Source organism: Pelobates fuscus, chromosome 7 (genome assembly GCF_036172605.1).
Source record: "Pelobates fuscus isolate aPelFus1 chromosome 7, aPelFus1.pri, whole genome shotgun sequence".
NCBI lineage: Eukaryota > Metazoa > Chordata > Amphibia > Anura > Pelobatidae > Pelobates > Pelobates fuscus.
This window is the reverse complement of record NC_086323.1, coordinates 188,395,385-188,417,135: the sequence shown is the minus strand read 5'-3', so window position 1 is coordinate 188,417,135 and position 21,751 is coordinate 188,395,385. Positions and strand designations below refer to the sequence as shown.

General features: G+C 45.9%; 1 protein-coding gene across 2 annotated transcripts in view; it reads right to left on the bottom strand.

Moving 5' to 3' along the window:
- The window catches only part of SCYL3 (SCY1 like pseudokinase 3), a 72,029-nt gene extending 52,393 nt beyond the window's left edge, over positions 1-19,636 (bottom strand). Inside the window, exons 1-3 of one of the 2 annotated variants that reach the window (XM_063426980.1) lie at positions 19,462-19,636; positions 18,689-19,020; positions 4,002-4,187 (exon numbers count right to left, since the gene is read on the bottom strand). In XM_063426980.1, the coding sequence (XP_063283050.1) occupies positions 4,002-4,187; positions 18,689-18,853 (351 nt within the window). In that variant the 5' untranslated portion in view covers positions 18,854-19,020; positions 19,462-19,636. Of the gene's footprint in view, positions 1-4,001; positions 4,188-18,688; positions 19,098-19,461 lie in introns of those variants that run through there. The other variant, XM_063426981.1, reaches the window with a different exon arrangement.
- Positions 19,637-21,751: the final 2,115 nt, after the last annotated feature.

Genomic DNA, 21,751 nt, shown 5'->3' with positions numbered 1-21,751 from the left:
ATCTCCACCACCGATGGAGGTGTGGATAATGCAGAGATTACACGCTTCCTTGTAGCCACACTGACCCATACCAGCAAGGAGCGCTGTGATAGGCTGAAAATGGTCAGCTACCACTCTCAGCCAAACCAGCCGCCCACTGATGTTCAGGCTAATGGTTTCTCATTAGACCAAGCATTTGAGAGGGGATGGGCTGCTGGAGACTCTTGTTTAGAATTAAATCATTAAAAACAGTCTAATGTTGAATGGTAGAAGATGAAGCAGTTATGATGCTACGTTGTACAGTGTCCCTATAAATGTAGATATCCACACCTCTTTACCCTACCCCTGGGTACCTGTCATACATTATTATTCATTGCACCTGTCAATCAGCATGGAGAAAGCATACAACCCCCATGCAATGTACGCTCGGCAGTGCTGTGTGTGTAATTTGAATACATTTAAATAAAAATAAAAAAAACAGAGCATCTCATCTAAAAGAGAAAAAAACATATATAGTTAACATATGTTATAGATGATTTTCAAATTTGAAAAATGACAATGTTTCCCTTAACGATCAGGAAATCACACAATGGGATAACCTCTGCACCCTGGGGGTACTAGTCTAGAACAAAATATTTTTGAGATATGATTAGGGGTTAACTGGAGGGCAAGCTGTTGAGGTATCTCTAAGCTTTTGCCTGATCTCATTTGTTCTGCATCTGTTGCAATGTGTATTTGTCACTTACAATAATAAGCAAAGAAAAGAGTTACTTGCTGGGGCGAAACGTATGTCACTGAATGCCATGCCAAGATGTACCCACCCGCTTGTCCAGTCACATTGAACCCCCAAGGACTTGGACTGTGGACTCAGGGGGGGTCCAACCAACTTGTTGCAGTCCCCTCTTGGGTCTGGACACAGGTCTGTCTATTTCTAGGGGGGAAGATATGTGACGGATGGCCTGATTTGTTTGGCGCGGGCCACAAGCTTGCGATGACATTTTTGTGACTGTGTTACATGTGTCTGTATATGCAGCTGTGGGTCTCTCCCTTCTTTTTATTGAAATTTTGTTTTTATCGTACCCATGCGGGTCATGAAACACATGAAACGTATAATACACATAGTTATGAAACGTATGACGGCATAAACAATAGCGCTACTGCACTATTATGTACTAGGGAATGTGGGCCTGCAGTGGTACATTATCAGGAGTGTGTGAACTGCTTCGGGAGAATGGGTGAGTGGCAATAGTGGGCTTAGGGTAACCCTAATGGGTTTTCGAGTTATGGCCTTCTTCTATGTGTACCCAGATCCCAGGAGGGCCTGGGGGGGGGGGGGGGGGGGTAAGTAGACTTGGAGCGGTCGCTCCCTCTTTTCAATGGGGGGGGGGGGAATGAGTGGGCTAGGTGTGGCTCTAGACCAACTGGTCATGTGTAGCTGTAACTGTGCAACATAGATCATGTTGGTATAGTCTCTGTTGCTCCTAGGGAGGTCAGGCCTCAGGAGTGGATCGTTGGACGGTGTCCTGGGCGGGTGCGGGGATGCCCAAAGCGTGACAGAATGTCGGGAACTCTGCAAGCGTGGAGAGCTTGTGGACAGTTCCGTGACGTGTGACCACCAAGAATCTGGGAGACCTCCAATGGTATTCTATTCCCGCTTCTCTGAGGGTGCTGGTGACTTGGTTCAGCGATCTACGCCATTGTAGCGTGGATCTGGTGAGGTCTTGGTAGATGGTGAGCTGTGCGCCTTCACATGTTAGTGGCGTCTTGCCCCGGAGAGCAGTCATCAGGATTCTCTTGTCTTGGGAGGTAGCACAGCGAACAATCACATCTCGGACCAAGCTTGGAGCTGTTCTGCCTGAGGGTGGCAGGCGGTACATCCAGTCTGTGTTAAATTTCTTGGCCTGTGTAGGTGGCAGCCACGAGACGTCTCAGATAGTGAGGTAGTTCGTCGGATGAGACGGCGTCTGGCACTCCCCTTATCTTTATGTGGTTTTGCCTTGTTCTGAAGTCGAGGGCGACATAATGGAGGGAGAGTGCTTGCTGTTGGGTCTGAAGGGCCATTACGGTGTCTTGCAGGGTTGTTAGTCCCTGTTTGATGTTAGTGACATCGTTCTCCGTGGACTGCACCCTGTCAGCCACAGCCTGCACGTCAGTCTTAATGGCTGCTATACTGGTCGCCAGGAGGTTTTTTATTTCCCCGATTAAATGTTGGAAGTCCCGCTGGGTGACTGGGGCAGACCCATCTGTGGTTCTCCCGGGCGTTTGTGCCTGTTCTGGGGGTTGGGCAGGCGGAATGGGACCCCTTGATACCTGCATGGTGTCATGTTCCGCTGCTCCCGCCATTTTGGCTGGCGGCCGTTGTTGTTGCAGCATGGTGCCTATGTCCCTGGACCCTAGTGGCGTCTCCGGTGGGAGTTTTTGGGACCGACGGCCCATTTCCGCCTGGTTAGGTAAGGGTGCCGTGTGGGGGTCGTCCACTGCCGGATCCTCAGGCTGTTCAAGTCCGTCCAGGAATGCCGACCAGTCGAGGGCTGCTACAGGCTTGTAGGCCGCGGGTCTGCGCTTCCGGCGGTTCACCCGTGCCGGACACACAAACGGCATGGGAGGCTGCAGGGCTGAGTACAGATGGTGCCCCTGGTCAGGAGTGAGTCAATTGGGGGTTTTATTCCCCTCTTGTCAGGCTTTGTTGCGGGTTTCGGTCGGGAGCCGTGCTGGTTTGCGACCGCTCCGGCTCGTGGTCAGGCTCCGCCCCCCGTGGGTCTCTCCCTTCCCCTTCTCTTCTAGCAGGACATTGCCATAGAGACCCTGCCGGTTTAACCTAAATGCTTTGTCTTTCCTCCCTCCTCCTTCAGCTTCTTGGGATTGAAACCCCTGATGTCTAACGTTGGAGACACCATGTAGGGGTCTGTGTCTGTAAAACCATGTGTAACAAAATAAACAAAGTCATTCCTGTTTAAGCACAGTATTTAAATTTATATATTAACATATGTTACATAGGCTGAAAAGAGACATGTGTCCATTAAGCTCAGCCTTTCTCATATCAGTTTTTGCTGTTGATCCAAAAAAAAAAAAAAAGGCAAAAAACCCAGTCTCAAGCGCTTCCAATTTTGCAACAAAGTAGGAAAACATTTCTTCTAGACCCTAGAATGGCAGTCAGATATCTCCTTGGATCAAGAACCTATTACCCGATAAATAAAAAATGATATCCTTTTATATTTTATTTGCAAGTATTTATTCAATTGCTGTTTAAACATCTGTGTACACACCGATAAAACCACCACTTCAGGCAGAGAATTCCACAGCCTTATTGTTCTTACTGTAAAAGAAACCTTCTCTTTGACTTAATCTCCTCTTGTTCAGGTCTAAAATGCATGATCTCGTGTCCTATGTATAGCTATGTCTGTGAATAGATTTCCACACAATGGTTTGTATTGGCCAAAATACATTTGTATAATGTTATCAAATCCCCTCTGAGGCACCGTTTTTCCAAACTAAAGACATTTAAATTTGCTAACCTTTCTTCATAACTAAAATGTTCCATTCCTTTTTATTAATTTTTAGCCCACCTCTGCACTTTTTCTAGTGCCATAATATCCTTCTTTAGAACAGGTGCCATAAATGGCACCCTATATTCAAGGTGTGTTCTAGCCTAACCGTGCTGATTGGGCGTTACAGTGGCAGCTGAAGTAGCTGCTCTTCAGTGCAATAACTCCCACTAACCTCAGGTAGCACCTGGACTTTCTGTCTAATGAAATTTACTAGCCATAAGAAAAAAGGTTGGTTAATTTCACCCTGGAGTCCAAAGCTAAGGACTAGAGGTTAAGCAAATACTTTGATATCATGAAATGACAATTTCATTAGTAGAGGGGGATGCAGTTTTTTGTTTTTTTTTACTGTTCTACCGGCATTTTTCTAAAAATTCAAAACTGTAGTGTAAACAGTGTAGTTATATTTCCTGCAAATAACGTTTCAATGAAATAGCTCCCCAAGCGAAGTATAAACATAACCAAATGGTCACGTACCCGTTCATGAAGGAATACCAGAGCCTGCAAGACATCATAGACCCCAGCACAGATTTCGTCTGTAGACAGCTTCTGGATTAAGATTTCTAAAGGCTGGACCCGCTCGGTCACTAGATAGATGCCATCTTCCTCCACTGTGCATGACAGGAATCGCAGGAGACATGGGTGACGGAGGGTTTTCAGATGCTGAGAGAAAGATATAGCAAAAGTTATGAATTAACATCAAAAGGCAAATTGGCTTGAGAACCCTGTAGTGGTTATGGTGCCATAAATGCATGAGCTTCCTTACAAACTAATTTGTTATACCACTCTAAAACGCTTTCCAGGTCCCACCAGGTGACCTTGGCTGCAGCCTTGCTTCCATATTCTCCATGTAGGAGAATCTGATTATCTCCACTGAACTGGGCCGGGCCGTGTTCAGTTTAGCACTGACAGTGAACAAGAGCAGTCCTGTACCTGGCCTGCTTTGCTCCTGCAGTAGAGGACAGGATGCAGCACATGCGTACAGTACCCAGGTAAGTTGTCACACTGTTCTAAAATAACTCTGAAAGGGTACCATGGAAATTGATGCGGATGTCAGAGACTCAAGATATAAACGTATATAAGAAGGAGTTTAATGGAGGAGAATCTGATTTATTGTTTATTTTAAACAGTTTTTACTCAACCCCTTAAGGACGCATGACTGACCCAGTCCATCATGCTGGGGAAACACTTAACGACACGACGGACCTGGTCCGTCATGCGGTAAAATTAACCCCCGATTGCCGTGGTCCCTGCGATCACAGGGTTAGTGATGTTGCTGGTTGCCGGCCATCTTGTTTGCACGAAAGGAGGCAGCGGGTCTTGGTCGTCGAGTGCCTAGAACTAAACTAAGTGCCTGGACGCTCAGCTTCCCGAAAACTGGTCAAACTAAAAGAGAACGCTGTTCGGTAGTTTGGTTCCCACAAACCAGGGGAACAATCGCTACTATGAGTCAGAGGGTTCCGTTCGTGCATTTGTTCGGTTTTGCGATTTGTCGAAATAGACCAACCACGCAGCCTAAACACATGGAACGGTTTCTGGGCAGGAGCCTCATGTGCGGCCAGTCCAAATGGGACTTCCATGAAATTCGAAAACCCCTGAACTGATCTGGGTGATTTTGGGATATGTTGGTCACCCAGATCAAGGCTTTCAGGGGATGTGACATTTATGGGATCCTGTATGTTTTGTGGTACTTTCTAAGTTGTGGGAAAATTATGTTTTTTCTGCCTGGAGATAATTAAGTTATTACTTTATCTGACCCAATTATCTCCAAGTAGAGAGGAGGGAATTACTTGTTTGTATTGGGAGTGTCACTGTTTGTCACCACACTGTTATTGGCTGTAATAAGTTGTGTCCCTGTCCTCCACATGGTCCACAGGGGAGTGCCACTTGCATGGGGAATTGTATAAAAGCCAGTATGGCACCAATAAAGCTTCAGTCTTGTTACACCCTTCATCAGGTTTCGGCTGATGTTTGGATACCTGTTCGCTACCTTGGGAGAATCTGCTGGGAAAGCTGGATCTGATCTGGAGAAAGAGACGAATGGAAACCCAAACTGCGAGCTATAATCACTCATGCTCTTAGCAGTTCGGGTGGCAACAAACTAACCGATAGCTACCACATCAGGATTTGTTACATTTACCCTCGGGGGTTAAATTTGATTATTTTTTTATACCTTTTTATAATTGTATTTGATCAATTTGTGATTTAGTTAGTTAGGGTGGGTGGGTGGAATTTAGTGGGAATTGGGGAATTTAGTGATAAGCTAGTTAGGGGTGAAAAGTAAAGTACAAAAAATTATAAGTTTAGTTATAGTTAAAGTTTATTACTGTGATACACAATGTTTAGAAAGTAAAGCGCTGAGGAGGCTTATGCCCTGTTAGTGGCCGACTCAGTGGCGACAGACACTGTCTCAGAGAGTGATGCAGGGGACAGAGACTATATGCCAGATAAAGCAGGACCATCAGGAGAAATCGCTGATTTCCCCGATGCTGAACATGGCGCAGATGACTGGGTACCAACTAATAATTTTTCACCAGACATCCCAGAGTTCACTGTCAATCCTGGCATACAGGCTGATCTGTCTGGCGATAATGCGTTGGATTGTATGCAGCTGTTCTTGGGGCATGATATTTTAGGGAGATTGTAACCCAGACTAGTGTGTACGCTGAGCAGTATCTGGCACACAATCAAGAGTCTCTTATCGCCAGGAAAGAGAGATGGTACCCCGCCAGTGTGCCAGAATTTAAACCATTCTGGGCACTGAATGCTAATTGGGATAATTAAAAAGCCCACCATTAGAATGTATTAGTCTAAAAAAAACAAAAACAAAAAAAAAACAACATGGGCGATAGCCTCATTTTTCCCAAGACAATGTGTAGGCCAAGATATGAAGACATACTGCGATTTATGCACTTTAGTGACAATAAGAAGTGACCCCCAAAAGGTCATCCGCAGTATGATCTATATAAAATACAGCCATTGAGGCCTACACACGAGGCGGACATGGGGGAGACGGCTGCTCTCCCGCCGCCCCAAAACACTGCAAGGCACAGCTTTAGCAAGCATTCCCCCCCCCCCCCATGGACCGGCGGGAGTTATCCTGGTCCGCACCAGGCTGAAACCACTACTATACCTGGTGCCTGTCGCGCAGAGCACAACCCAAGATGGCGGAGTATCCAAACAAACCCACGCTAGAGGACCACCTAGCAGCCACGCAAGCGAAGCTGGACCTGATCTTCAATAGATTCTGGGTGCAACTGGCAGAGCGACAAGCGAGCGCACCGAACCCAGACCAGCACATGACAGAACCAGCAAATACCCAGACCGGCCCGTGTGGACCCGCAAACTGCCTCAAGCTACCAAATAGCCAGACAAACCTGCGACACCACCGCATGAGACCAAGACCGCGGAGACCACACGGACTGGACACCCTGCAGAGGACCGCGCCGGTAGAACAGTAAAAAAATAAATAAAACTGCATCCCCCTGTACTAAATTCCAGTCCCCCCTCTGTACTAATGCACAGTCCCCCTCCCCCCTATACTAAATCCCAGCACTCCCCTCTACTAAACCCCAGCCCTTGTTTAAAAAAAAAAAAAAAAAAAAAAAACACAACAATATTAGCCAACAAGCAGACTCCACTCACATTGCCGCTGCCAGTATGTGACTCCGGTATACCTCCAAGGGCGCTGTCTGCACCCTGTGCCAAATGGATCCTCCCGCTACTCCTTGAAAACCTGCAAAGGTGGAGCACGTTGACGTGCACCTCCAAGTCCTCCACTGTCCAGCCGCACCCATTGCAACACTGACCAACACACACACTCACACATTTACACATTCTTGCACACTCTTGCATCATTTTTTGTTATTGCTCCCTTCCTTTGTTAGCTGGTGTGGGGCCTCTCCCTGAACTTCTCTCGGGAGCTCAGTCTTCCTGCTCACGCACGTGCACAGTTTAGTGATGCCTGGTGCTGGAATGATGTCATATTCCGGCACCCAGCATCACTACAGAGGGCGCGCCAGGGACCTCTCCTTCGGCCAGTACTGGGTAAATCTTTAGCAGAGTAGGCAGCTGCAATGTGGGGAGAGCAGCTGCCTACTCTGCCTTAGTAAACATAGCAAACTGGCGGCTCGCTGGGCCGCAAAAATGTTAATTGTGGGCCGCGAGTTTGACATGTTTGGTGTATACAAAGGAAGGGGTAGCCACCTTGATCCCTGAGGTTGCCCAGATATAATAGGGACAAGTGGGAAGTTGGGGGTTTAGTGTTAGGTTAAGTTAAGTTAGGGCTTATAAAAAATGAATTGCCCTTGGGAGGGACCGCCTGGCACCCCGACTGGGTACCTCTTTCAATCGCTGCTTCCTTGTAATCCTTGAGTACCATAAGCACAGCACTGGACACCATAACCACTGTAAACCCCACAAACCACCACAGCTTGGTTGGAGTTTGGTTGTCCTTCACCCACCCTGGACCCAAGACCAGGATCCGGCTTCCAGTGGGTAGACCTATCCTAGTCCAGAGCAAAGGCTGCTCTGATAAGTGCAAGTGTTGTGATCCAAGGGAGTATAGTGATTATAGCAATCCCCAGAGTGTGAATATAGCTCTCCAATCCCCCAAAGACTAGACTTCACGAAGGGTAAAACAAATCTCTTTAATGGCAGCCACAACTGGACTTATATGCAGGTCCCTCTGGACCTGAGAGTAGACTACAGTAAAAACAAACATACACATGATTACATTGGCTCAACCCTTCCCCTGTGCCTGAGAGATAATTGACTCAGCACTGTATTAAACTCAATTATCTCCAGGCACAGAAAAGATACATTTTTACAAAACTCCCAAAATGCCTTTAAACACACAAAATCCCCACAAAAGTTACATTCCCTGATAGCCCCGGTCTGGGTGACCAACATATCCTAAAATCACCCAGATCCGTTCAGGGGTTCAGGAATTTCCTGGAAGTCATAATTTGACCAAAATACCCAAAAAATGGCTCCCACAAACAGCCACGAGCCTCCCACCCAGAGAAATCAATGGGGCGTAAAAACAAGAAATTCTGCCTCCCGGAGACGCCTAAAATCCCTGATATTCGGCTCACATTTGTGAGGCCTTCTCCAGTGGCTCCCGCCAAAATGGCGCCTGAGGCACTAGCGAGACCTCAGACGACTCCCATGAGGAAAGAGAAAGCCTTAGCTCGCCTCCGGCAGAAGATAGGGCCCACTACCAAGCCTCAGAATCTAAAAAAGAATCCTAGCCAGTAACAGAGGGGCACAAGAGACCTCGTAGAAGAAATGCGGGAGGTGTGGAAAGCAGACCTGCGGAGCACTAGAAAGGTGATCTCCAGCACCGGCTTACAGCGGTGGAATCCAGAGAGAATGCAAGGGACCACCAGCTGCAGCAATCCAGAGACACGGTGCAGGACCAGAAACTCACGCGGATGGTCACGACAATGGAATCCCGGCTTAGACGGCGGAACATCCGCATCAGAGGCATCCCAGAGAGTGTTGGAGGAGAAGCCTTATTGCCACCGGAGTAAACCATAGGTTTCCAGACACAGAGGTTTGCTTCAACATACTATCCAGGTCTCCTCTACTTATACACATACAGCAACATCTGAGATTGACAGAACCAGAGAATATATATCTCTCTCCTCAACATCAGGTTGGACTTCCATTCTATTTTATAAAAAAAAATCTATTGTCAATTTTTACTTTTTTTCTATTTTAATCTAGTGCTGTTTATACTTTTCCCCATGCATATATATTTTTATCTATTCAATATATTTTTTCAAATAAATAGAAGTGTGCACACTTATAATCTTATTGTATTTAAAGGGACACTATAGTCACCTGAACAACTTCAGCTTAATTAGGTTGTTCAGGTGAGAACTATAGCTCCCTGCAGCCTCCAAAAGAGGACCACCTCTTCTTCTTCTTCTTCTTCCTCTCTCCTCCTCTTCCCCACCCTCCCGTCCTCCCCACACACATACCAGACTCACACCAAACACGACCACAACTCCTAGAGGGAGGCACACAGACATACAAACATAAACCAGATCCCAACTAACAACATAACCTACAATTTTAACCAAAGCACAACCCCATACACTGCCTACGAGCATACCAAGACTCAGAACAGACGCTACGGACTGAGCCACAAACACGCTCCCACTATCCCAAGCTATATAGAACGGTTGAAACCGCTAACACCGGAACAACAGTCAGCATAGACCGCCTAGACACAAGAAACGATATACTAACATACTGGCCGCACCTGCTGACTAGCCGGGTACAATTTCAAACCAGATACACAACGTGCGATACCTCTGGCAGGCGCCAAAACCACTGAAGGCGACATATAGGCCGGGACCACGTAGGGGACAAGCACACATAATCACAACAAACTAACCAACCCAAGATTACTACAAGTATCGTCTAGCACTAAGCCGCTCCGCTAGCTAGCCACCACAACGCACCCACCCAAACCAGCTAACATGAGGCGACTATCCAAACCAGAGGACAAAAAAAAAATAAAAAAAAAAAAACGATATACACAAACCAGTTAACACAAGACAACTGCGCAAACCAACTAACACAAAACAACTACACAAACCAATTAAAACAGGACAACCACATAGACAAATATTACTTTGGGCAATACCCACCTAGTTAATGTATCTTGAAGTACGCACCTACTTAATTAAACTAAATACGCATGTTCAATATTTCTGTTTCAAAGTTACCGCCTCTGCGTAGGCGACCGTATGCTTTTACAATACTGCGTTTGAATTCCACAAACAGAATGTGATGACAATAAAACCGATTTAAAACAAAGTTTTAAAAAATGTTAAGCTAAAAATGTTAAGCTAAACTGTCCTCTGCGCAGGCAACCAAATGTCTACACTGTTTTAAACCAATGCTTAAGCCCCTGCGTGGGCAATCACTTGCTTCTCTATTTTAAAAGTCAGTTTGATACATGCATTTATATTGTGAAAACAATAAAAACATTTAAAACAAAAGAGGACCACCACAGTCCCATACAGTTCCTGCACACAGAGGTTTTTTACATCTGAGAAAATACAGTGATTGAAAGCTAGGAACACCTCCAGTTGCAGTCACTCAGAATGCCACCAGACGAACTTCCGAGTTGATTGAGGCATAAAACTCCTCAATCCACTCAGATCTGCGGTCAGCAGAGCACAGGGCAGCACTGTGTCTCCTCCATCTGCATGCAGACACTGAACTTTCCTCATAGAGATTCATGGATTCAATGTATCTCTATGAGGAGATGCTGATTGGCCAGGGCTGTGTTTGAATCATGCTGGCTCTGCCCCTGATCTGCCTCTTTGTTAGTATCAGTCAATCCTATAGGGAAGCACTGTAATTGGATCAGGCTACCACTTCTGATGAGGTCAGCAGATTTTTTTTTTAGGCAAACAGCATGCAGAGTTGCAGCTTCTGGCTTGAATACAGTAAGATATAGTAAGCTATATTTATGGAGGCATGAGGAGCCCAGGGGGGCTAGATGATGGTGTTAACACTATAGGGTCAGGAATACATGTTTGTGTTCCTGACCCTATAGTGTTTCCTTTAACTATTTACTTATTCCAATATTGTAATCTAGCAATTAATTAGAATGTATATATTTCTTTATTACCTTTATGTCTCAACAAGACTAATAAATGTGCTTATTTTTAAAATATGTGTAAATATTAAGTATTTGCGCTTATCATTATTTTTGTTTATTGCCCCACATACAATGCCTACTCACAGTGATGGGCATTGGGGGGGACGCCGAGCCCGGCCTGATAATGTCCGCATACAGAATCCGCAAACCTGCAATAGCGCCAGCGGATACGCCCAGAGACACTGTAGCGGTCATGAGAGACTTGGCGACCCACTCCGCTATCATGTCCCGCTCCAGAGCCTTAGGCACAGTACAGTTGGATGGTAGTACTGTGGCCTTCTATGGGGATCTCCCATTCGCAGCGCTTGTGGAAAGGAGACAACTGACGCCTATAGCCAAAAGACTAAGGGAAGCTGAAGTCAGATACCGGTTGGGTGCAGACGGATTCATGGCGGTACCACGGGGAGACCAGACACTTAACCTGTCCTCCACAGACTACCAGGAGCTATGCCTCCGGAAGCTGAACCTACAAGATGCGGAGAAGGAAGAGGACGGTGGGGGTGGCAACCAAGCGCAGTGTCAGCCAAAGAGCAACTAGTGGCCGAAGAAAAAACATCTACGTGCCGACTCTAACAAAGAGACAGTCCTAAGCATTAGCATGTAGCAACCACACTCCTCCTGATGGACTCCTGCAGATCCTCGCAGCCGTAAGGTACTGCGCACAAGAGAGCAGCCTTGGGTCACTCGTTCCAAAAGAGGACCACCACAGTCCCATAGTCCCACAGTTCCTGCACACAGAGGTTTTTTACATCCTTCTGGGTAGCAAAACAGTTACTGTACAATGTTTCAAAAGTTGACGGTGACATATACCCATGTTAACCCCTGGTAATCGCCTGCTACATAGACAAAAACCTAATATAACTAATGCCAGATGTTCATTAGATGATGTTGGTGCAAAATTGACCTCATTCACATACCATGTCTAAGTTGTATTTTGAGTATTTAAACTCCAATGAAATACAATTAATAAATAAATAATAAAACAAAACAAAAAACTTCCTTTATTGCAAATTCTGATTAATTTAGAAATTATTATCTCCCGCTCTGTCAACAGCCTGCTAAAACCTGCAGGAGCCTCCTGTGTGTAATTAAAGTTTAATTTACAGAGCAGGAAATAAAACCTTCTAAAGTAACTGTAACGGATCGCTTGGCACCCCGACTGGGTACCTCCGTTAAAGGATGCTCCTAGCGCTTCCTGAGGACTCCAAGCACTCTGGCAGACACCACAATCACCGAACCGATGCAGCATATGAATCTTCTCAAGCATAGTAATGCTGTAGACCGTTGAATAGGAACCATACGAATAGGCTTACACTCCTAGCAGTCAACTGGAACAGCATGCAATAAATCCTTCCCCCAATAATGAGACGACACTTCACTTTGAGGGTAAAACAGGAACTCTCGACTGGCTCATCCAGCCTGGCTTTTATTTCCATCTCACACATACAGGCCACACCCAGGGGGAGGCATAAAATAACCAATAGTAACACGGGTGCAACCCACACATCCCCTCCCCTTAGTGTGACACATAATCCCATTATGCATACAGTTTAAAATATACTTTTACACAACTTTCATAACTTTAAAACCATACATCACATTCACATAAAAATCACATATTCAGACTTAGCATACTTTAAACATAAACACTTCCAAAAATCAGGCAAATCCCTCCAGTGGATTAAAAGTTACACGGAAGTCCTTTTATGACCGACCGCCAGCACATTTTCTTGCCCAAAACAGTTCCATGGATTTGGGCTGTGCGGTCGGTCAATTTGTGGCATAAAAACGGCTAAGTCCCGTTCGAAGTGTGCCTGTACTTCGACTTTAATCGAAGTGTCGAAGTGGAGTTGATGTTAAGGGTCGGCAGTGTTCGAAGTTAAAATGGCCGCCGCCACGTGGTCCTTTGTCCGATACCAGCCACTTCGACGACTTCGGTAGCTTCGACAGCTTCCGAAGTGCCATATACAAAAGTACCAATCTGTCCCCAAAGTATTTAAAGGGCTAGGGACAGTATTATACAATCCACATGCCCACAAGTAGTTCTTAAAGGGTCAGTACATTATGGTAGCAGTCCATAAGCCCCAATTCAGTCCCTTAAAGGCAATATCTCGGGGCGGCGCTTGACTACTGAAGCGACTGGTCACATGTGGCATCACTCAGGGAGGCCTTGCAGGGCCTAGACGGCAGGCTAAGGGTGGTGGACACAACCTTAAAAACCCACGGCGGCCAAATCAAGGAACTGCAGCAGGCTGTTGCAGAGCTTAGACAGCAAAACGAAAAGACTGAGTTGAAACTCGCCACGATGGAAAACAACCGTCGCCTGAAACATTTGAAGATCAGAGGCGTTAAAGATGATATACCTGATGCTGAACTGCCCCACTTCGCACGCAGGCTCCTCTCAGCACTGCTGACCCCGAAGTCTGCTAAGGCAGTGATGCTGGAAGGCCTATTCCGCATCCCAAAGCCTGCAACAGCCCCGGCCACAGCTACTAAAGATGTGATCCTTCAATTCCAAACCCAGAGGGACAGGACCGCAGTCCAGACAGCTGCCAGAGAACACCCAACTTACCTTTTTGAGGACATGAACCTTGAGTTCTATGCGGATCTCTCTGGGGCCACCCTGGCTTGGAGGAGAGCCCTGCGGCCATTTACTGCCCACTTGCGCACACACCACGTGAAGTACCGCTGGGGCCCTGCGCACACTCTGCAGGTTAACAAAGGCGAATCCATGCACACCATTAGGTTCCTGCAGGAAGCAACGATGGCCCTGAGGCACCTAGGCTTACCCCTGGACATGCCTAACTTGTCTAAGCCTCCGACGAGTCTCCAACAACCTCCACGCTGGGCAACTGCTACCGCCCCGGAATTTGTCCCCAGGCGGCCATCGGACTTACCGGCAGATGCGGCCACAACCTGAACTTCAACGAAGACTGAAGGTCCCATAACCCAGGGCTCCGGCTCGTACCCACAGGAACTCTAACCCGAACAACTACCTGCATTTCCGAGACTCTTATGTTCACGGTCCCGAAGGTTCATGTGACTGCCTATGGACGACCACTACCAGGGCAATTACCGCCCTATCATATACTTAGCTCCTCAGGACAGTTGGCTATCAGCACCCGGTGCTCCCAAACACGACACCCATCACGCTGAGCCACGGACGGACCTATCTACCTAAGCAAGCGGATGACATCAGGAGACGGCTTGCAGCTCCTTTTATTTTTATTCTTATTTTTATTATTGTACCAGCGCCCGTCCGGGCGAGAGAGCGGGACTTATTAAGTGCATATGTAGTTTTTTATACGCTGCATACCTAGCGATGGATATGCTCCCTTATATTTGTCCTAGCTGTAGGACAGCCTGCCACCACACATCTCACACTACCCCCTTGCTTGGGAAGCCGGAGGTACCTCATGCACTTAACACTGCAGGCCCAATCCTTACACGCCATAACCTGGCTATTGCTTATCCCGTCCTAGGCTAACGCTTCTCACGAGCTTATTGTAAATACCTCTCACTACATTACTAGCCTAGCTGACCGATCCCCGGACGTCATAGCCTAGTTAACGTCAGCTTGCATATGTCATATAAACACACAAAGCTTCTCATGCAGTTGTTCCACTGCCAAAGACCATCCGGCAACACTTACACCTGTCTTACTAACATGCTTGACATGCCATCTACCCTCTTCCTCACTCTCCCAGACAGGGCACAGCAACACTAGCGTTAACAGCACGACTCACTACCCGGGTTCAGACGTTCCCATCCACCTACACTGTACTTGAGCATTGTGATAGCTGCCCTTACTACTATTATTTTACTAATTTTCTTACCCATTACGAATTGTATATATGCTTTTCTTTAACTTCTGTGTATAACCATTCAACGTTTATGTATTGACTGTTTACCTCTCAATCTACCAAAAAAAAAAAGTGCTAGTATTTAATTGCCATACCTGTGAATTGCTGTAATACTTTACGACTTGCAAATGCTATTGTGGCATGGTGAGTTGCTATGTTTATGTTAGCACACAAAAATAAAGAATTAAAAAAAAAAAAAAAAAAGGCAATATCTCCCAGGGACCATAATCACTGGGCAGGAGGCTAGCAACCAGGCTTCTCCAGTTCTCAGTGGCGAGGTTGGTTCCGCCACAGTAACTTAATGCAGGACATGACAAATGTTCTCTAAATCTTGAAGCCAGTTAAACAAGCTAGGAGCCAGGGTTCTCTTCCAATGACAAAAATATACAAATTCTAAAAAGGACACTATAGACACCAGAACCACTACAGCTTAATGTAGTGGTTCTGGTAGCTATAGCCTGCCGCTGCATGTTTACACTACTGTCTAGTAACACGTCTAGTGGCAGTCACTCAAACTGCCACTAGAGTTGCTTCCTAGTCCAGTGCACAATGTGCAGCACCTAGGTTCAGCATCTCCATAAAGACGCTGAACTCTTGCCATAGAGTTGCGCAACAACCTCCCAATGCTTTCCTATTATCTCAGCCATGAAGGAAGTGCCAGCTGCGACAAGACTGGCATGGTGTGGGAAAAAAGGTGAGTTAAAAAAAAAAAAAAAAAAAAAAAAAAAACACCTTTTCCATGCAACTGAGGAACAATTCACCTAAACAGGCACACTAACTTACAGTCTCACAAATTATTATCATTTGTTTTAATTCATTCAATCTAGGTCCACCCAGCTTCCCTACCTTTGAGAGAGCTGGAGTGGAACCTTTCCCTAATGTCCAGTGTGGCTGTTATCTTCCTGCTCTGCTCCCTCGTGCACTGTTTACGGATACTGGGAACAGAGTGACGTCATTCAAGCTGCGAGCATTACAGCAGGGCACGTGAGAGAGCAAAGCAAAGCAAAAAGAAAGGAAGATTACAGCTCCCTTGTCGCCTGCCTTCACTCCGCACGGCCACCCGCTATGGGACCCTAAGGAGGCCATAGAGGATAAACATCCATGTCCCAGGACAAAATTCCTGGTTGCCATGGCGCACTTAATATTTCAATATTTTGGCATGTCAAATGTACAGCGCTGTGACATACACTGGCGCTAAAGTATAATGTATGGTGTTGGTGTTTGATTTAACTGACACACAAACACACACAAATTCAGATAGACACCAACACATACACACCTTGACACACGCATACACAGATGTATACACACACACACACACACACAACCTGACAAATACAGATGCTCAGTCTAAAATACTGATGGATACCCTGCTGACACACACCCCGACATATACACACACCCAGATGCACAAACACACTGCCAGACAGATACACACCTTGACACAGGAAGAAGGGCTGGAAGGTGTCTGAGTATAGATTGTGTGTGTATGGGTCAGTGTGTGACAGTGTGTGTTGGAGTATAAGTCATTCTCCATGAATCTAGTGCCATGCACCCCCGCCCGTTGTAACCATGAAACTTTTTTTTTATTTTCCCTGCAGGTGGGGGACGGTCACATAAACCACCACCAAAGGAACTATAGCATTCAGAACTCATATTTGTATTCCTAACATTATGGTGCCCCTTTAATGTATGCATATTTACATCATAAGCATCACATATATGCATACAACACTCAAACTGTAGTGAATTGAAATATGAAATACATTACTTTAAAAATACAGCCAGCACACACACCACAAATACACACTACATGCAGCCAGCACACACACTACAAATACACACTACAGCCAGCACACACACTACATACAGGTAATTCACACAAAAAAAAAAAAAAACACTGTCCCCTCCAGATTGCACAGCCTGGCCCAGCCTCTGTTATCACTAAATACAGCCTCCATCAGTCTCCTCTCTCCCTGAACAGCCTCTACAGCTATTGACACACAGTGCAGAAGTAATAGCTTTAGTCTAGAATGCAGCCTGCACATCTGCAATCTAGCCTACGTTCTGAATACTCAGCAGGTGCTTTACAGGTATTGACACCAATACGCAAACAAACTTTCTGCTTTGTTTACCGAATGCCCAATGCTTTGGGATATGTTGCAAGAATGGCCAGCCCAGTATCCGGACTTGCCAGCATGACTGACTGCAAAAGACTGAATCAGCAACTTGCTCTGCAATTCAGCAAGAGAGTAAACATTGTGCAACAATCACAAATCTGAATCCCTTCTCTCACACAAACAGTGCTACCTTCGCTCTCCATTGTTAATAGGTGCACAATTTATTAGTGAGCTTGTCATTGTTATCTGTCAGATATCTAGAAAGTTACAGGACGACTGTACACCACACCTCTTCCCCAAATTACCCACATGGCAATGCCTAGGGGAACTTTATGTAGTTGAGGTGTTAATTGGGAGGCAGAGGCTGCAAAATAGCACCTTACGAATGCCAATGTCATGTCAGCAAAGACAAAGGTAAAAAAAATAAACAAACATACAAAATTGATCTATGTGCAAGGAGAACAGATAAAATAAATGTGACCCCATGAAGTGGCTCTGTGGCCCATTTAAAGAAATACTATAAAGGTCAGAAACACAAACATGTATTCTCGACTCTATAGTGTTAAAAAAAAAAAAGAAAGAAAACATTCATCTAGCCCCCCCTTGCCTCATTAAATATGGTAATTGTATTCAAGTCTGCAGCTGCTGGTTCTGCCCCTGATCTCCCTGCTTGGCTGACATAATCAGAAGTGATTTTCTAAGCCAATCCCAATGCTTTTCCATAGGATTGGCCGGGCCTGTCAAGGAAGCAGGTTAGGGGCAGAGCCTGCATAAGCCAAACACAGTCCCTGGCCAATCAGCATCTCTTCATAGAGATGTATTGAATCAATGCATCTCTATGAGGAAAGTTCAGTGTCTGCATAAAGAGGGTGGAGACACTGAATGTCAGTCACACTGTGCAGCACTGCCCCAGGAAGCACTGCATGCTCAGAAACACTTAAAGTAGAACTGTTACTTCTATAGAAATTATATAATTCAATAAAACTTTGAAAATGACTTGTGTGAAAAAAATGTAAATTAATTTCTGTATTTTATAGTGTCAGGAACACAAACATGGATCGTTTAACACCCCCTATTTAGGTATCTGGCTTTAGTGTCAGAGCAGTGAAAAGGTGATTTTACTCACCTTTTCTCCCACGCTGTGCCAGTCTCACAGCGGCTAGCCCCACCTTGCACTACCGTCATAGTTGAAAACGTTAGACTTGATGATCTCAGCCAATCCAATGCTTTTCCATTAAAAAAAAAAGTATTTGCAGGTTTTTTTTGCATTCGCGGCAAAACGCTGAGCTGTGTCATTCAGCATCTCTTCATAGAGATACATTGAGTAAATGCATCTCTGAGGAATGTTCACCACCTCTATGCAGAGCATGAAGATACTGAACGTCACTGCTGCACATTGTGCATGTCATCATGGGTCCCCCATGAGCTGGCTGTTTGTTATAGTATCACGGGACCCCAGGAGCTGTATGTTACAGTGTCAGGGACCCCGGTTCCTACCTTGGCTGCCTTGTCCACCATGCTTTGGTTCTCAGGCTGATACACGAACACGGAGGCCGGGCGGCTGTCGGCCAGGAGGGCCGGGTAAATGGTGAGTCCGGACGGCTGGTTCCAGGGGGGGTCCTGGAGGGTGAATCCCCGCAGGGAGCTGCTCTCCGAGCCCATGATACGGCAGCTGGGGATCCTGGGGACCCTGAACCCAGCCAGGGGAGCAATGACTGGGGGGAAAGACCTACTGACAGTACAGGATCTCAGCACAGGGGGCAGCCATCACACAGAGACCACATCCTCACCAACATGAGCCCTGTGATCAGACCACACTAATAAAACACCTATCAGACCTCGCTAATAAAACACCTATCAGACCTCGCTAACAAAACAAACACCTATCAGACCTCGCTAACAAAACAAACACCTATCAGACCTCGCTAACAAAACAAACACCTATCAGACCTCGCTAACAAAACAAACACCTATCAGACCTCGCTAATAGAACACCTGTCAGTCCTCGCTAATAGAACACCTGTCAGTCCTCGCTAATAGAACACCTGTCAGTCCTCGCTAATAGAACACCTGTCAGTCCTCGCTAATAGAACACCTATCAGTCCTCGCTAATAGAACACCTATCAGTCCTCGCTAATAGAACACCTATCAGTCCTCAGTAATAGAACACCCATCAGTCCTCAGTAATAGAACACCCATCAGTCCTCAGTAATAGAACACCCATCAGTCCTCAGTAATAGAACACCTGTCAGTCCTCAGTAATAGAACACCTGTCAGTCCTCGGTAATAAAAACAAACACCTATCAGACCTCACTAATAAAACACCCATCAGACCTCACTAATAGAACACCTATCAGACCTCACTAATAGAACACCTATCAGACCTCACTAATAGAACACCTATCAGACCTCACTAATAGAACACCCATCAGACCTCACTAATAGAACACCCATCAGACCTCACTAATAGAACACCCATCAGACCTCACTAATAGAACACCCATCAGACCTCACTAATAGAACACCTATCAGACCTCACTAATAGAACACCTATCAGACCTCACTAATAGAACACCTATCAGACCTCACTAATAGAACACCTATCAGACCTCACTAATAGAACACCTATCAGACCTCACTAATAGAACACCTATCAGACCTCACTAATAGAACACCTATCAGACCTCACTAATAGAACACCTATCAGACCTCACTAATAGAACACCTATCAGACCTCACTAATAGAACACCTAGAAGCGTATTACATCTCCCTTAACCAACACCTATCCCGGGATCAGACCTCACTAATAGAATACTTATCCCTGTTTTAGACCTTACTAATCCTCTGCCTATCCCGCGATCAGACCTTTCTAATCCCCCACCTATTTCTGGATCAGACCCCCCAGGCTGTATCCTGCTCCCGGTTTGCACGGTGTCAGTCCCCGGCAAGAGCTCTCCCAGCCGCCCGAGCAGAATCCGGAACTAAAAATCCAGCCTCCCCCTGACCCGGAACCAGCAGCAATACTCCGCGTCCCGTGACCCGGAAATGGTTTTAGACCTGTCAGCAGTGACAGCTAGACCAGCCGTTGTTCTATCAAAATCCCCTACACCGTCCGTAACGCCATCGTGTCATGTGACAGGAGAGTTGTCACATAATCTGTAGGAACGCCTATCTACCGCCCACTGTGACCGTACCATTACCTGGCGTGTAGGGGGAATCACTAACCCCGAATAAAGTGAGCGAGTACAAATGGGATCTCCACGATATTGCAACACCCCCATAGCGAATAATCTCCCCCATTCCCATGTCAGGCAGGACATGATAGACAGATGTTCTGCAGAATGTACCATTCACTATGAGGGGGGATCCAGGGTCTTAAGTCACTAATTATACACTCAGTTGTTGTGAATTGATAATCTGATTTACTACATTTCATAACTGAGCTTTTTATTTTAACATGAACTTTTTTTATTTTAATTTATGGGAAATGATTTCCTCCCTATAACAAGTTCTCTAAAGGATTGGGCCATCCACCATGACCACTTTAGTGCTTGGAGTTCATATAAACAGCGTTTTACTAGTAAACGTTGCACATTCAGAGAGAACGCACTCCACCAACAGCAGCGTAAATTGGAGAGAGTTTCTGGCTGACTAATGTTAATTTTGTGCATGAAATGTGTCCGTCGTCCGCGCTCACAGCATGCTGACAATGGAAGACCAATGGCGGCCCAGCCCTCCCCATGCAGCCCCAAGTCCTCACTCAGTCCGGCCTCTGGGATGTTCCGTGCAGCGAAGGGAGTGACTGAAGGCAGACTATGTCCGCTACAGGGAGAGCCTGGCCTTGGCGTGAAATCCTTTTCTTATTTTGTGTGTGTTTAACCCCTTAAGGACACATGACATGTCTGACATGTCATGATTCCCTTTTATTCCAGAAGTTTGGTCCTTAAGGGGTTAAAGGAGAAGACCATGACAGTGACGCTTACTCCAACCAAAAAAAGCGTTTGTGGTTGGAGAAACCCTTTAACCATACCCCAAATTTGGTAGTTAAAATGAGAAGGAGGTATGTGGGTTTAGAAGGTGTGTGCTGGTGATGCAAATTACGTTAGTGGTGGCACCTATAATGGGTGTTCCCTCACAGAAATGGGGGACCCACAGACCAGACTTGTCAGCCTGGTGTGAACGTATGCCAGATAGACGGACAGTCTCTCGCCAGCCCACTTATTTATTATGTATTTATAAAATATTTTACCAGGAAAGATACATTGAGATTTCTCTCGTTTTTGTATATCCTGGGTCCACAAAACATTGCATTGATACAATAGGTTACATTTAAATACAAAAACAATATTAGTACACAAAATTTAAAACAGGTAGGAAATATATAATCAACCATGACATGTGCATGTTTTGAGGTATGTAGAGAGGGATCTCTTAACCCTTTTGTGACCAGACCATTTTTCTATTTTCTTACTGTTAAAGGGACACTCCAGGCACCCAGACCACTTCTGCCCATTGGAGTGGTCTGGGTGCCAACTCCCACTGCAATAATTACCTTGCAG